Source organism: Haemaphysalis longicornis, unplaced genomic scaffold (genome assembly GCF_048455015.1).
Source record: "Haemaphysalis longicornis isolate Haplotype H1 unplaced genomic scaffold, Haemaphysalis longicornis Haplotype H1 scaffold_2, whole genome shotgun sequence".
NCBI lineage: Eukaryota > Metazoa > Arthropoda > Arachnida > Ixodida > Ixodidae > Haemaphysalis > Haemaphysalis longicornis.
Window position 1 is genome coordinate 168,188,544 of NW_027526295.1, and position 13,144 is coordinate 168,201,687.

Genomic DNA, 13,144 nt, shown 5'->3' on the forward strand with positions numbered 1-13,144 from the left:
AGGGAGTAAAGGCCCCAAAAGAAGTAGGGCAGAAGAAAGAGGGGAAAAGAAGAGATTAAAAGAAAAGTGAACACGAGGCTTTGCGGGGTGACTTAAAAGTCCACACGATCTCACACGTAAAGTTCTAAATTGTCACCGCGAGGCCGATTCTGTGTAAATAGTCAAATAAAGCAACCAAAACTTTTCTCTTGGACGATGGAGAGGGCCAGGGTCCAAGGAGCCCTTTCAAAGATATTGATGCGTGGTTGAGGCACTCAATCTTTTCTGCGAGGTGATTTCTTTCTTGGATGTATGCCGGACACTCTAGAAGGACGTGCTCTACTCTTTCGGGCAATCCACAATTATCACAATAGGGGTTTGCAGTTAGACCGAGGCGATGGCGGCAAGAGTTCGTGAGCGCTGCGTTGAGACGCAACCGGTGGTAAAGGGTTTCAAGCTTACGTGGAATCCGCTCTGGTAGCATCATTCTGAGTCCAGGGTCTAGATGGTGCAGGAAAGGGAGCCGAGTCTCAGGACAAGACCAGAGGCGGTTTCGCTCCTTCAAGGCAAGCTCCTTGGCTAGCGCCGCGGCCTCGTGTTTTGTGAAAAAAAAAATGTTTCTTACATTTCGCAGCTGTAGGCCTCTGCGAGCTGCCTCATCCGCTTTCTCGTTGCCGAGAATGCCGCAATGTGCAGGTATTCATTGTAGGGTCACTCGGTGACCGGCGACGTAGGCGAGATGGTGCAGGTACGTGACGTCACGGGATACATGCTCGTGAAGGCTGAAGCAGCTGGCACGCCGTAAGGTTTGCAACGCCGCCTTCGAGTCCCTGAATATAGCCCATTCTGCTGGTGGCTCACGAAGAATGTAGCGCAGGGCTTGTTTAAGTGCATGGAGCTCGACAGACGAGGATGAGGTTGTTCGTTCCAGGCGGTAGGACAAGGCTTTGCCGGTCGACGAAGTGAAGACGCCGGAAGAACTACCGTGAGGTGTAGTTGAGCCGTCAGTGAAAATGTGGGCCATATGTGAATATCGGGCATTGATGTGGGCAAGCGCGAGTTGTAGGAGGCAAAATTGTGGCAGAGTTTTCTTGCAGTTGAGACCAGGTATGCTAATGTTTATGCAAAGGGGTGAGAGAGTCCAGGGAGGGAAATCAGACGGCATGGTTTGTCGTGCTTGAGGGGGTACAGAAATGTTTATAGAGTTTATCGCTTCTGCGAAGCTGGAATTTTCGTTGCGCTGTACATTACGGGCCAAGACATTGGTTTGTGAGTGCAACCGACGCCTCAGGTATATTCGAACTGTTTCCTGCAGCCGGAGAACATCCAAGGACAAGCAACCAGCATCCGCAACTGTTCCAGTGCACGAAGTGCCCTTAGGCAGACCAAGACAGGCGCGCAGACAATTATTTCTTGCTCCGTCAAGCTGCTTTTTGCTTGAAGTCGACAGCCGCTGTAAAACTGGTAGGCTGTAACGTAGCAAGCCATCGACATAAGCCTTGCAGAGCAGCACCATCGATCGACAGTCACTGCCCCAGCGACTGGTGTCCGGGATAAAAAATACGAAGGAAGGGCCGAGCCCTCGTGCACGTGTACCTCGAGCGCACGTTCGTCAAGCCACGCATGCGCACTTAGGGAGATTGGCGAACATTGACCACAAAATATGGCTACAATCCACACTGCGAAGGGGGCTGGACTGCGAAGCTTTAACCGATACCCACAACGATTACCCATGCGACGTCTCTTGAATTCACGCACGTGGCTCTACAAATCTACCCGTGGTAGCCAGGAATGAATTGAATGAGTGGCTATACGGACTCCCTTTTAGGGCGCAGTGCTCTGGCAGATGTTGCTTGGGTTTCACGGGTGCGGCATCCGCGTAACCCAGTGACCGAACGCAGCAGTGGTGACCGAAAGAAAATGGAGAGGAGCGTCTGGCGAAGAGTTAGGATGAGGGCGCACGCGCGGCTAAGAAGTGATATCTCTAACTGCCTCTCCCTCACTCTTGTTTAATGCGTCGTCGCCAAGGAGCGCCCTTCCCACCCTCTTCCTCCTTCTCCTCCCAAGGCGCTGTTCTGTTCACCGCTAATCCAATCCACGTGAACGTCGTTATCATACATCATGCGGGTTGCAGTGAACACGAGGGCTTTAAATAAGCGCAGGTAGTAGACCCCCCGCTGTGCTCGTTGAGTACACCGTCTGTCTCCCCGTCCCCTCGTGTAGACGTTACTTAGTCAGGCGACGGGCTGTCGCGACGCGTCCCTTTTCGGGCTCTATTCACCACTCCTGGCGGTGCCAGTAATTTCTTTCATTTAGCCTGGCGTTTTATCCTGGCGTGGACACGAAAATTTGCTTGGATGGTAGAGGTATACTACCTCGCAGTAAAAACTCCAGCCTTCGCCGTATCGTGGCAGCACTTGCTCATAGCGAGAAAGACACGTCATAGCGTACGCCCCTCGTTCGTTCGTCCTCGTGTGTGTGCATGTGCTCTGTACCGTAGAAGAGCCGCGACTTCAACGTCGAACCTGCTGTAGGCGATCATTGACTTTACATGGCCTGGCCGCAGATAGTTAGCACTGCTGAGGAAGAGGCCGCGCTTCGACAGGTTCGGCGTGCAAAGCATCCGCTAGAGACGATAAGTCACGATTGCTGAGAGGCGTACGAAAACGCCGACGTAACGACGGGCTCACTTAAAGCCTTGCTGTACATAAGTTCATTGGAATGCCATACCGCTGACATCAGCCAGGCCAACACAATGATACTAAAACAACTTTGTGGCAGTCAATGATCACCTAAAGCAGCTGTGCTAAGTCTTGCGCGTGAGTCCAAACATTCCTGAATATTTTTATGCCTTGGGTACTTCGTGGAGACCTAACCTCGACGCAGGTGTTGAGTGTGTTCTACAAGCATGCGAGAGTTTAAAGAGAGTTCGAAAAAGTGCAGCAGAAGACCTTGAACAAAATTTAAGCCAATTTAATGTGAAATCAGAAATGTCGGACGGCAAGCTGTGCTAGGCACCTAATATGTTATTTAGAGTAACAGGGCAAGTGTATGCCCAAAGACGCTTACGTGCTCTAGTCGCAGTTATCGACATAATTTAGTTCCAAAGAACGTTTGCAATAACAAGCTAGTCACTTTACGTCATTCCTTAATGCCTCCTGAAAATGTAAACTCGTTTCATGTTACAAAATTTCATACGCCTTCGCTACTGTCACACAGAATCGGGAAAAACATGGAAGATAGTATACTCTGCGAAGCATGACACATCACTTATGGTCCAGGCCTTTACAATAGGAGCTGCTTAGGCATCTTTATCCTTTTTTATTTGCCTGTGAAGTGAAATGCAATGACGAAAACACTATTTCTACGTGACTAGAATCTGGCTATGTTCAGACTACCGACGTAACAGCCATATCAAGAGCTATGGACCTAAAAAAAAAACGGCGTGTCACGCAGTTCGGTTGGCCGAGACGTGAAAATACGTCATTCTTTAACTTTAAAGATATCACGACAGTTGCGGCAACAGTCTGAACCCGACCTCACGGAAATTGTGGTACCTGCAAAGACACTTGTTGATTAACTGATTGACGTATCAGGGAACATCCTCTTTCTTGTTATGCGTCGACCTGGAAAAATATTTTTGTCATTGTCTCTGACAGAAGTACTGGCAGTTGTTAAAAGTCATCGCAAAAAAAAAAAAATCCCTCCCTGTCGTTTTTGTGTATCGCAGTGTCACCGACTATGGTGCAAATCAGGCGCACCGAGACGCCCATCTCTGCGGGTCTTCCTGCCGAAATCCTGTGCGAGGTGTGGGGCTCCCGGCCACCCCCGGAGATCAGCTGGTGGAAGAACAGCGTGCAGCTGGAGCAGGCGTTCGTGCACCTCTCGCAGGACGGTAACCTGACCACCAGCGTGGTCGAGTTCACTCCCCGGCACAGCGACAACGGACAAACGCTCGTGTGCCGCGCCGAGAACAGGCTCATGCCCGGAGCCGTGCGCGAGGACCAGTGGGACCTCAGCGTGCACTGTGAGTGCGGGACGTGCAGGGAGTGGAGGCACAGGAGGGCTATATCGACAGGAGTAGAGCCATGCTGCTCGCAGGCAAACACTCTTTTTGCGTTGCGTCAATACACGCACACACTTACGCACGCACGCACATACACGCACAAACACATACACCATGCACGCACACCCACACACTCGCACACGCACACACGCAAGGACATTGCGCTTGAGTGCTGGCAGTAGCAGGGAGGAGTCCAAATTTTTTACTATTGTGTGAGTAGCTACAGTCTTATAGAACGTAAGCCAATGAGGAACAACGCTCAGATAGAATGCGTCTCTGTGAAGGCTGTAGTAAGGAGTACTGGATGACATTGTACAGGCTTGCAGAAGGTAAGCCAATGAGGTTCAACGCTCAGAAAGAAAGAGTGGGGCTCAAATCGCTAGGTCCAATTTGGCTTAGGCGAAAAAGTGGAGCGGGACAAGACATGGAAGAGTACAATGATGTTGGCTGGAAGCAGCGCTCAATTCATCAAAATTGATGCTGTGTATTATTTCAAGAATGTTGCTGCGAGAAGAAAGAAGACGGCAGTGGCTTGCTTCGCCACATTTACCGTACTCCGAAGACGACGACGAACCGACTATATATGTGCACGGGCGGAAAATTTTGACCCGAGCCCAGCCCGGGCCCGGTGCTTATCGCAGAAGGCCCGGCCCGACCCGACAAAGAAGACCGACGGGCCGGCCCGGCCTGGCCCGAGACCTTAGCCTTATGGCCCGGGTCCGGTCCGGCCCGGCTGCGTGTTTCCAACCCAAATACTGTGGGGGCCCGCGCCTGATTGGGGCACGTTTGGAAGCGAAAACTACCTAAAGGTGGTAAAATGCATCGTAAGGGAAATGATAACAGGCAAAACCAACATTAAACGTGCAAAACAACCCCAATTAAACATAACAATCATGCACATATCCCTACCGCAGCTGTCCTTCGCTCAGCTACACACGAAAGAATTGAAACCGACATAAAGGTGACCGAACCGCCCAACCTAAAACAAAATGAACCAAAAACCTCCCAACCACGGACAAATTCATGGTAATATCGAAAAATATTCAAGAAAAGTAGCCGAAACTGAAATGGCCCAAACCACTGAAAAGTAAGAAAAAGAGCTGGAGCTCACCTAAAGGGAACAAAAGCACCCGGCCATTTGTGTAGAATTTCATAATCTGCCATAATTGAATTAAAACAAGCAATTAAAAATAGAATGGCCTCTCGGGCATTTGAACCTGATTTTTGCGATTGCTACATAGAAATGGAACCTGTATGCCAGGAGACCAGCCGGTTCGTGTTTGTTTAAAAAGGGTGTGTACTTGCTTTGTTGTTTCGTCCGTATACGTTTCGTTTTCTCAACAGTATATAGGGCTGTCGGACTCGGTCCCTTCTTTTTATCGAGACGCAAAGTACACGCGTGCATTTTTGCACATTTTATCGTTGCCGCTTCACTACGTTCTATACCGTCTCATATCGCTTATCTATAAAGTTTCAATCATATTACGTGTTGCTGTTTAGGCGGCTGTTGGCGCATTTAAACCACACCACTCCCCTGTTGCGCTTTTCGTTTCGTCTTCGTCTGCTGGCCACGACGCCCGAGGGCACAGGACACGTCCTACCACCAGCTACGCTCGCCACGATGTTTTCCCGCCAGAGCAAAACTAAAGTTGAACTGTCACCTCAGTATTCGACAGCTCCACTTTTGTTGGTTCAGAGAAGGAAACGCAACTCTGAATAGGGCACTGCTGCAGAAAACAGACGGAGACGCAGGTTTCTCTAGCAGTGTTTGCAGTTCAAAGTGTTCCATCTCAAAAATTTGTTTTCGCCCGAACTTAGAGGTAGAAACTAGTCACGCTGAATTTTCATTCGTTGTACTTCCCTAGGCGGTGTGTCGCTAAGCCGCATCTGTTGCGCAGTTCATCCCAAGACATGCAGTTGCAGATCTCTAACACTTACCGGCTTGCTATACGCCCCATACGCCCACATGTGGCTCAGGGCCTAACGATAAGTCCCGTGGAATGTTAAAAGAAACCTGACCCATGCTTTTATCGCGTCTGCAACATGTAGTTTCTGGGATATCATAGAAAACCTAAGTATTGCTTCACTGTGCCGGGCCAACCCGGGCTTCAGGACGGCCCGGCCCATCCGAAACATTTAAATTTCGGCCTGAGTCCGGGACGGGTCCGGGTGAAAAGTAAGTCGGGTGGCCCGAGCCCGGCCCGCGGGCCGAGCCTGGCCCTGGCTTTCGGGTAATCGCGAGCCTGTGCACACCTCTAGAACCGACTGGCACATGCCCCAGGCATGCTTGCAGTCATTGCCGCCGATTAAATCGTCGCCTCATCCATCATGGTTCATGTCCTCTGTATTTCCTCCCCGCAAGAATATCATTCGATATTTTCCGCTGGGTATCTATCGTTAAACTGAAGCATGAAAAGTATGACGTCTTGCCTAATCGGGGCTTGTGCCTCTACAGTCAAACCCGGCTATAACGAACCCGGATAGAGCGAATTATGCTATATATCGAACAAAAATAATTCAGTTACGGAAATGCATGGGAAACATATTCCTTATAACGAAGTTCACATCCGATATATCGAACTCTGCGCGCCTAGAATGGCCGCCGAAATGCATGGTCTCGTAGCGGCGATTGAGATGTGGATTGGCCGCGACCACGGAGCAAGATTTGCGACTTAGACATTGCGCCTCGCACGGAGCGACATGACGACCGACACTTTCCGTAACTGTTTCCGACGCGCGGGACTCACGACGGAACCCGCGCAGTCAGCGAGTCCGGACCAAGACAGCAGCATCGGTGAACTGTGGGAAGAGCTCCCCCACATTCCCGATGATGTCGCGAGTGAAAGCCGTCCGAAGCTTATAATGAAGCGCTTTCGGCAGTCGATGTGCTCCGCCAATGCTTCTTAGATTTTGGAGGTCGCGGACTCGAACTATTGCAAATAATGTTTCGTGTAGAGAATGCTATGCTAGTTCAAGCCACCAAAACGAAAGTGAAAACAAAAATCACCGCTTTTTTCTTTGCAAAGTAGGCAGTTTAGGCGGAAAGCAGCTTTAATGCTTGCAATAAATGGATTATTTTGGGTATGGTTACGGCTACTTTACTGTGTTCGTTTTTGCATGCGGGGATGGTGGAGTTAAGGAGGGGGAGGGGGGCTCCCGCGGATTGCGAACTTGTAACGATAAGTTCGTTATAGGCGGGTTCGGCTATATCGAACTATTGGATATATCGAACTAATCGCGGTGCATATTGCAATTCGCTATAAACGGGTTTGACTGTACTGGCATGTAAAGTACCTTTGACAAGTCCTTTGTTGTGATGATTTAATGTCTTTCCCCCCTTGATTCGGTTCACTGCCCGGCATGCGGTCTCGTACACCTTGTATGCCAACTTAATCTCGGATCTTTAATGTGTTAGGTAGTGTCTTGTGCGCGTATTCTTTCTCCGGAAAACCACGAACCGGCTCATAGTTCGTTCATTATAAAACATCGTTACTGGGTGCTCGCTTAACACGTATTTCGAGCTGAAATTTAAGGACTGTCGAACTGCCAAGCCAGCCAGCACTCCTTTTCTGAAACGAGTTAAACCATACTACATATTTGTAAATGCTACTTTTGCCTTCTTGCCACACAGCTCTCATCGACATCCACCCCTCATATGGGGCAGTGTCATGACCTATTGCGGCCATTTCCAGTCCTTCAGGTTTCTTTGGTTGTCGCCTGTCACCGCGAACAGGCAGAAGCTTTCTATTCAAGCCATTCAAACGTTTTCTGTGCTTCCTGCACAGAAGCGGTCTTCCACCTCGACATTAGAAGCAACATGTCCTCCATTTCTATTTCCGTTTTTCCTCCTTTTCTCATTTTTTTGCAACGCGTTAGTTATATTCCGATACAACTACTTCCTCTATCCTCACCTGAACAGCACCACCCTGCACACTCTGCACGAATATTTTGGGACACCGTATTCCGGATACGGTCATGACTCTGCTTAATTCCTTTCTCGGTGCTCACTCGATCCCTCTAACCTTCTTCCCCCAAATTTTCAAAACGCTACTAAATCACCTGGATCTCGGGTTGTTGGTCCGTGATGCTTGTCTGCACCCCGACTGTAAGAGAAAAATGTGACATTGGAGGAGCTCAGGTGGTAGCAGAAGGCGTAGACGATTAAACGAGGGTTATCATAATATGAGCCGGAGGAGGAGGAGGAGGAATAAACTTTATTGCAGTATGCAATTTAGGGGCGGGTGGTGACCGCTGGGCTGCGCCCAGCGGTGACTTCCGCAGCACGTTCCACCGAGGCTTTCTGGACCCAGGGGTCAGAGCCGCCCAGCGCCGCCTCCCATTGGTCAACAGAGGGGATTAGGGGTAAGGGGTTTCGAGGGCACGCCCACATAGCGTGGCAGATGGTGTCGACATCTCCGCAGTGGGTGCATAGGGGTGTTGGATGGGTACTGATCGGGGTATATGCGATAAAGGCTGGCGCGGCACGGAAGGGTATTAGTTTGAAGGAGCCGCTACAAGCGTTCTTCCTTTGTAGAAAGTGAGGAGTGGGCTGGGGGGTATTTCTGGTGGAGGAGGCGGTAGTGTGCGGTGATAGCCGCGTACGTAATAAGGCTATCTCGAGTGGATTGCCCTCCGTGGTTAGGGGTAACCGAAGGGCCTGCTCGGACAGTCGGCCCATACAGCAGCTATGACCCGGAAGAGATGTCAATACCAAAGTTTGAGATGTCACTGGAACCTTAATTCCACAGAAGCAAATAGCACATTTCAAACACATCATCACGCGCTTCTGACACTACTGCCGCGGCCTCCGGCAGAAAACCACACAAGCCATTCTGAAAGCCCCAGTCATCAGCTGAATCGTACACCAGGCGCTATACCACAACTTTAACTACACAGAGTTACGACGGCTTAACATCGAACTATTACTCACGGCGGTGAAGACGGCGGTGGGCTCTTTCCAATAACTTCGACAGAACGTATCAAGCAGCTACGCGTTCACAACTTTGTCGAGGAACTCATTGAAACTCAGAGTAAGTAGGCTTTCAAACACGTGCCCTACCGGTGTTAGAGAAAAATTAACGTACCATACCTTAGACACACTTACCAGCAGAGCTGGTAGCCTTGGACTGTAAGGTCCAGCCAAAGATTTAGGGGCGCCAATACCGAAAAACATGCACTCTGAACACAATGCGTGGAGGAGGCGAGCCTGAGTGTAGAGGCGCTCGAACGTCTGTACGGGAAGGACCCACACGTTCTTTACACGGATGCCCCAAGCTACCCACACAGGCCACACGCCTTGACCCCGGGGGCCACGAACGAAAGCGGGCACAAGCCAATCTCCTGCTCCATGCGCACGATGTGGATGGCAGACAGAAGCAGACATTGAAGTTACGATTTACTGCATCGCCACCGACCCGGAAAATGTGGACTCCAAGATTAGGACCACCAAAACGGTCCCACAAACGGCCATTGGGGGTGCGCCTCCGGCATGTACAATCGACACAGGAGCGACACATCCTTAAACACTGCCCACGGACGAGGTTCACGTCGTTCGAATTTTATGAACCCCAGGCTACATTTCCATTCCTGGCAACAAACAGGCTGAAGTGGTCGCGCGAGGCCTAACCCGCCAAGCACCAGGAAGAAAAGTGAGTACACCTGGTCGCGTATTTCTAGATGAAGCAGTTAAAAATATGTCGACCCCCCCACCCACCCCTCCCTGCAGAGCCTCTTAAGTTGTTACTTACAGCTGAACACCGTACGGCTTAGAACAACCCTGCAACCACGATACAAATCACTCAACAGGACAGACACCAAAGCATAATCACAGCTTTAACCTCTTTACCAAATCTTAACCACAAACACCTCTACTCCCCACACATTAGCATGGCTTTTCCCAACATTCAGCAGCTTTTCCCCCACTCTCCCATTCCATGTGGGAATGCTCCGACACCACAGGGCGTCAACTAAACTACCAGGCGTTGTGTCTTGTGAGCCTGCTTCGCCAGTTAAGATCTACGAGGTCACCTACGGCTGAGCGAGCGGGTGTGCCTGATAGAGGCAACCGACGAAGTGCAAGACACCGCCGGGTTTGGCGAGTTTTTTCGTTAGTTTATACTGGGAGAGTATGAAGATTTGTTCAGCTCCTGCTGGCGGTGATATTACTCTCAGCTGAGGCGATGTAGTTCCCTGGATGAAGCCCGGAAAGGGGCGGGGAATCTCCTTGCGTACAGGTATTCTTAATTTAAGCTATCCATCCAAAAATTTTATTTTGTTTTTTCCTTTTACCACATTGAGCGTCACTCAGCGAAGTGGAAGGAACTATATTGTAATCCTTTTCCCCCACTAAAAGAAGAGTAGTAGGCGATTACGTGGGACTTCTGTGCGATCGAGTCCATTTGGAAAACGAAATTTCGCCGTTTTATATAGATAAAAAGTAACGAGGCTAAGAATTCTTTTTCTTGTGATTTATATCATAGCTTATGATTAGTGTAGTCGCAGTATTGTTAGCGTATTGTGTTATTTTTTTTTTTCAAATTTCGGAGGATTGCAAATTACAAATGCATTCCTCGTCTACTATTTTCATTTTTCTTTGGATGTTGTTTCTGTGTGTTTTGCTTTTCTTTGCACACAAATTGTCGTCTTCTGATTTCAAACAATTGCGGTAAATGTCAAATTCATAGTTAAAGGGTGTCTGGTTAAACTATTGGCGTTGGGCTGTACAAAGCAGTTTTGTTGCACTGCTTGGTATCACTTTTATTTTCCCCCCTGTACATTTCGGCAATTGCTGCAGCCGAAGTTAGGCGTTCGCGGCTTTGTTAAGCTCTCGCTAAATAGCTTTCAATAACAGGAATACATGTGCTGGTCGGATAAAAAAACATTACTGCTATTAAAGTGCGAAAGCCTATGGAAAACTAAACATCATATCACGGTGATAGAGCTTGTCTTCTAAAGCCTTCTACGTGGCGCCATCCATGAGTGGAAATTAGTCGAGAGTTCGACGGAATAGCGCCTGGTCAGGTAAAGGCATTTGCGTAAAAAGGCAGGACCCCGACCAATGTCACAACAAAATTGACGTTGTGGGATCCGTACGGGTCCCGAAACGTCAAGGACATTGGTCGGTGTCGTGCCTTTTTATGCAAATGAGTGTAAATTGCAACAGCATGACGGTTGCGCATGCAGTGACTCGTCGCGAAGACAGCGAAACTGCGGAAGTACAAGCAATCAGATACATTGGGCGTTTTATTAGCCAAAATCGTCTAATGCCTAGCTGAAACCTTTATCATTCGAAGCACGAATGCAACTCATGGACTTACCCTTGGCCGTGTGATGCTCTCTGGTAGGCGGCATCTCTGCAGGTCTACTTGCGATAGTCCTAGTTCCAATCATCAGTGGTCGGCGCCGTTTGTTGCAGAGTCAGCTTAGAAACGGCCCTTATTTTTGGCTGCTGCCCCAAATATTTCCAGGACCTAATAAAGAAAGAGGGTTCTTTAATATGTCCTCATGTATTCGCGTTATGCAGGGATGGCAGTACCGTCTTTAGTTGAACTATAATCGGGATGTATGATGACAATGGAGGGCGATGGTCAGTTCACACCACTGCCTGGTACTTGACGCGAGGGGAGCGCGGAAGGAAAGGTGAAGGCCCAGTTTTCTGAATTATGCAAGCCGTAATTTATTCTGCAAAGATATGACAAAATATTCCTGAACGCGTTGCGAATAGGTGCAGCTTCCTAGAAAACACGCCCGGAATTTTCGTATGCCTGCCGTTCGCTAAGCTCGACGCTAAAGAACCCGAGAAGAAAAGCCATGAAATATCAGCAGGTAATATCATGACATGTTTTCTGAACACATAATATAATCACTAGATAATGTCTTCATATGTTTAGCGGACGTATACACCCTAGCCTTTCCGTTCTTTTCTTTCATGTTTCCTTGGGCCGGGGGGGGGGGGGGGGGGAGGGGGGTGAATTGTATACTTCTAGAAGCAGCGGGAGCAGCGCAGAGTCTGCAGCTATTCACAACTACAGCTTCTACCGGTATTGATGACATACCTTAACCACTGAAGTCTTCATTTGCCAGTTCTATGCCAAAGGGATCACGGGCTGACTGAAGTTTTCGCAAACAAGCAACAAGCACTGTTTGTCTTTTTCCTCCGGCGCGACAGACAAGCCCAAGCTGTGGCTCCAGATGGACCCGAACCTTGGACCCGACGGGCTTCAGGAAGGCATGGACATCACGCTGGGCTGCACCGTCGACGCTAACCCTGCCGTGCGGGAGCTGGTGTGGCAGCGCGACGGGAGACCGCTGCTGCCGGCAAGAGACGGGGTGACGCTACACCGAGAGGCTCTCACCATCCACAAGGCGACGCTGGCGCACGTGGGCAACTACACGTGCACCGCTGCCAATAGAGAGGGCAGAGGCGTCAGCAACGTTGTCATCCTCCGGCTAAAGCGTGAGTAACTAGGGGCTGTGTGGGTAAAGACCTCGTTTCTGGATTTAATTTCTAGTGCAAAATCTTCGGGCGCGGGCAACTCCCTGACTTACGATGGAGAGGGACATTTTTGTCGGTATTGCTGCGGATAGCAGCAGGCTGATCGGTTTCTCAGCCTGTTTGGTGCCAAAGCGTTAAATGTCTCACTGAGAGAAAAACCCAGCATCGGAGTCTGGAGCAGTGAAAGTGCTCCTATCACTTGTCTTTGAAACCTTCTTCAGCTCGAGGTGTTCCGTAGCAGGCACATCAAACAGCAGGGGCCGTTTGCGTCATTGCACTGCTGTGAAGTAAGGGAACGGAAGAATGCAGCGAAGCGAGCGAACAGGGAGGCAGTGAGATTCGCCTCTGTCGTCAGCTTTCCCAATACGTAACCGCAGGAAGGAGCACCTTCGCAACGCTTAGGAGACAGATCAAAACCATTCGAAAGCGTAAGGTGAAAAGCGAAGCAAATTGTCTAATTCCTGTGCTACGCGGATGTTTAAAAAACCTTCTGAAAGCCTTCGAACCAACTGACTTTCGCGTAGTGCCCTTATTAACTAGTAGCCGCACTTGTATCTAGGCGTTCCACCGTGAATAGAAAGTTGCCGTGTAGCGCAGGCATGGGA

At 49.6% G+C, this 13,144-nt stretch overlaps 1 protein-coding gene across 1 annotated transcript in view; it reads left to right on the forward strand.

Moving 5' to 3' along the window:
• The window catches only part of LOC144169456 (neural cell adhesion molecule 2-like), a 181,498-nt gene that overhangs the window by 154,494 nt on the left and 13,860 nt on the right, over positions 1-13,144 (forward strand). Inside the window, exons 6-7 of the mRNA XM_077698634.1 lie at positions 3,710-4,006; positions 12,213-12,500. Coding sequence (XP_077554760.1) covers positions 3,710-4,006; positions 12,213-12,500 — 585 coding nt within the window. The remainder of the gene's footprint in view (positions 1-3,709; positions 4,007-12,212; positions 12,501-13,144) is intronic.